The sequence below is a fragment of the Eurytemora carolleeae genome, unplaced genomic scaffold (assembly GCF_000591075.1).
Source record: "Eurytemora carolleeae unplaced genomic scaffold, Eaff_2.0 scaffold610, whole genome shotgun sequence".
Classification (NCBI taxonomy): Eukaryota; Metazoa; Arthropoda; class Copepoda; order Calanoida; family Temoridae; genus Eurytemora; species Eurytemora carolleeae.
Window position 1 is genome coordinate 1,374 of NW_019397003.1, and position 2,627 is coordinate 4,000.

Genomic DNA, 2,627 nt, shown 5'->3' on the forward strand with positions numbered 1-2,627 from the left:
TTAAGTACAGGGTTACCCAAAAAGGATGCGACTTTAAAGACGACTGTACGGAATATTTTTAAGTCCGTTTTCTTGCATTCAGGTTCCTTTCTTCAAAATAATTAATTACATGCGGAAACCAAACATCAAGCTTTAAATCGTCACATTTTTAGAGTTTTAGGTCGTCTTTACAGTCTTATCCTTTGTGGGCAACCCTGTAGCTACATGTTACACAGAAATGTTCTTAAAATTGTAAATGAATTTTACATAGAGTTTATGTATCTTTAGTACATATATTGTACCGTTAATCCCAGATATATGAATACATAGCAAGAGTTTTTTATAATGTTGTATTATATATTTAAGATCAAATGCCGCGGAATTATGAGTTTAATATTAATATAGCAATTGCATTCATATTTCAGGGCTTTTCATTTACCTTGAGTTATAAATAAAAAGAAGTTTCTGTAGAACTAACATAAAACTTATGACGGTCTATGTATCCATATATCTGGGATTCACTGTACATGAATAAGTAGATGTTTGGACAACCCAAAATGAAAAAAAATGTTAACCCAAACTATCTTTTATTGTTACTGTATCATGTAAGCTAGCATATTATTTATTTTGGATTTATAAACAGATCATATATCAGTTCCCAACGGTTCAAAGGTTCTCCAATCTCCAGGGTATATAAATAAATCCCGAAAACAGTATGCGTTTTTTTTCATTTAAAAAGCTAAACGTTAAAAAAATTATCGAGCGGATCAGTATCCGTAACATTAAGTTGGACTTTACCTGAGAGTGTGAAGGAAAGCTGAGTTAGACTATACCTGAGAGTGTGAAGGAAAGCTGAGTTAGACTATACCTGAGAGTGTGAAGGAAAGCTGAGAGACCTTCCATCAAGCAAAGAATTCCAACTGTAAGAACTGCCCAGATTGTAAATATAACCCAGAGAATGATTCCCCCATACCAATGATCCCTCTGGAGTCCAACCCGGAGAACCATGTTCCAGAGAACCTCAGAGAGCTGAGCGTGGGCTAGAGAAAGCGCCCACAGTCGGAGATAGGATGCAGTATGAGAGATGGTTCCAAGAGCATACTCAATAGTATGGATTCCTTAAATATGTTTTATGTTACCGTAATAATTATAAAAATGCGAACTATCAAATTTTACTCAGATGCCGGATACTTCGGACATTCAGTAAAATCAACTTTTGTTTAAAGCCAGCATAAGGGGTCTGCCTCCCCCCCCCATCCGAATTTACACATCGAGACATCGAGGTGTTAACAGAAAAAGTTTTTAAAAATGTTGTCAAAAAATATAAACTAATTTTTTGCTAGCTTTTAAGAAAAATTGTTATACCTTGTAGAATCATGGTCTCCACAATATCGAAGTGTACGTTTGGTTTGGAAGCAGCTTCTTTCTTGAGAACAAGAGGTTTAGCGAACAGCATCCAGGGAACACAGATGAGAGCGAGCAGGATGAGAAACCTTTGAATACCGTGCTGACCGGCGTACATGTATGCTTCACACTCAGGGCTGTCAGGTTCGTTATCCTGAAATTTAACTATTACTATAAATATATATACGGTTTTTTTTTACAAAAATGTTATCAAAATGCCCCGCCTTAGCTTTTTTTGTGACTGTAATAGCTTTTGTAGTAACATAACGTTTTCAATTGAAGAATTGATTCTAGATTTTTATTCATTTTGTTGACTTAAAACTATATGTATTTTTAAAAACAGGGTTACTTCAAACTTCATATCTAATTCCCGGCCCCAGTCTCTAATAACTTAAAACAAAGTGCACCTTGAAGAGCACCATGTTGATGAAGGTGATCAGGATGGATGGAGCGCATCTCTCCGTGGTGAGAATATCATTATCGAACCCTCCGGCAACAAAGGAAGTCCACTTGTGGAACATCAGCAGGGACATGTACCCGAACATACAGGTAAGGAACATGAACTGAGGAATGAACTCGCAGATGATATTAACACGCTTCTCGAAGTACTTGCTGTTGATGAAGGAGATGAAGACCCCAAAGAGCATGTGAATAACGCCGAGGATGATCGAAACCTTCATCTTGAAGGAGTTCAGAAACACGATCTTGTTGATGGAGAGCTGCCACACTGGATCTATCCCGAAGGAATAAGGAGTCCCATAGTATCCGCTTATGTTTGTTTGATTATTCCGGAGAGCTGGATCAATCATTACAACCTTCTCATGCAGGATATCCTTGAAGGACATGGTAACCTGCCAGGACGATCTAAACACAGAGTACAGAATACATGGTGGATTTAAACAAAGTAAAGTTAAACCAGAGTATATAAAGGAACTCCATCTACAGGAAGGATCTAAACACAGTAAAGTTAAACCAGAGTATAATAANAAAGATTTATCAACCATTTATATCAGTCCCATCCTTGAAGATGCAACTTTTTAATTAAATCTGGCCATATTGACATGATTAGAATTAATCATGTTGGAATATTTGAATTCACGTGAATTGTGTCCAAACTTGATTAAAAGAAAACTCTTCTGTGTGAGTAATGGCTAACCTAAAGTTTAAAGTAAAAACGGGAATATTTTTCGTATATACCATTAGATTAATTTAAAGGACGTTGACTCTTGCAGGTTAAATTTTTA

The 2,627-nt window shown here is 36.2% G+C and overlaps 1 protein-coding gene across 1 annotated transcript; it reads right to left on the reverse strand.

The window, feature by feature from the left end:
* Window positions 1-632: 632 nt before the first annotated feature.
* Window positions 633-2,360, reverse strand: LOC111711008 (V-type proton ATPase 116 kDa subunit a). Its single transcript, XM_023485225.1, has 3 exons — window positions 1,791-2,360; window positions 1,345-1,537; window positions 633-1,097 (listed from the first exon to the last, which is right to left on the reverse strand). The coding sequence occupies exons 1-3, from the start codon at window positions 2,226-2,228 to the stop codon at window positions 802-804; spliced, it is 927 nt and encodes a 308-aa protein (XP_023340993.1). The 5' UTR covers window positions 2,229-2,360; the 3' UTR covers window positions 633-801.
* Between the last annotated feature and the right edge of the window lie 267 nt (window positions 2,361-2,627).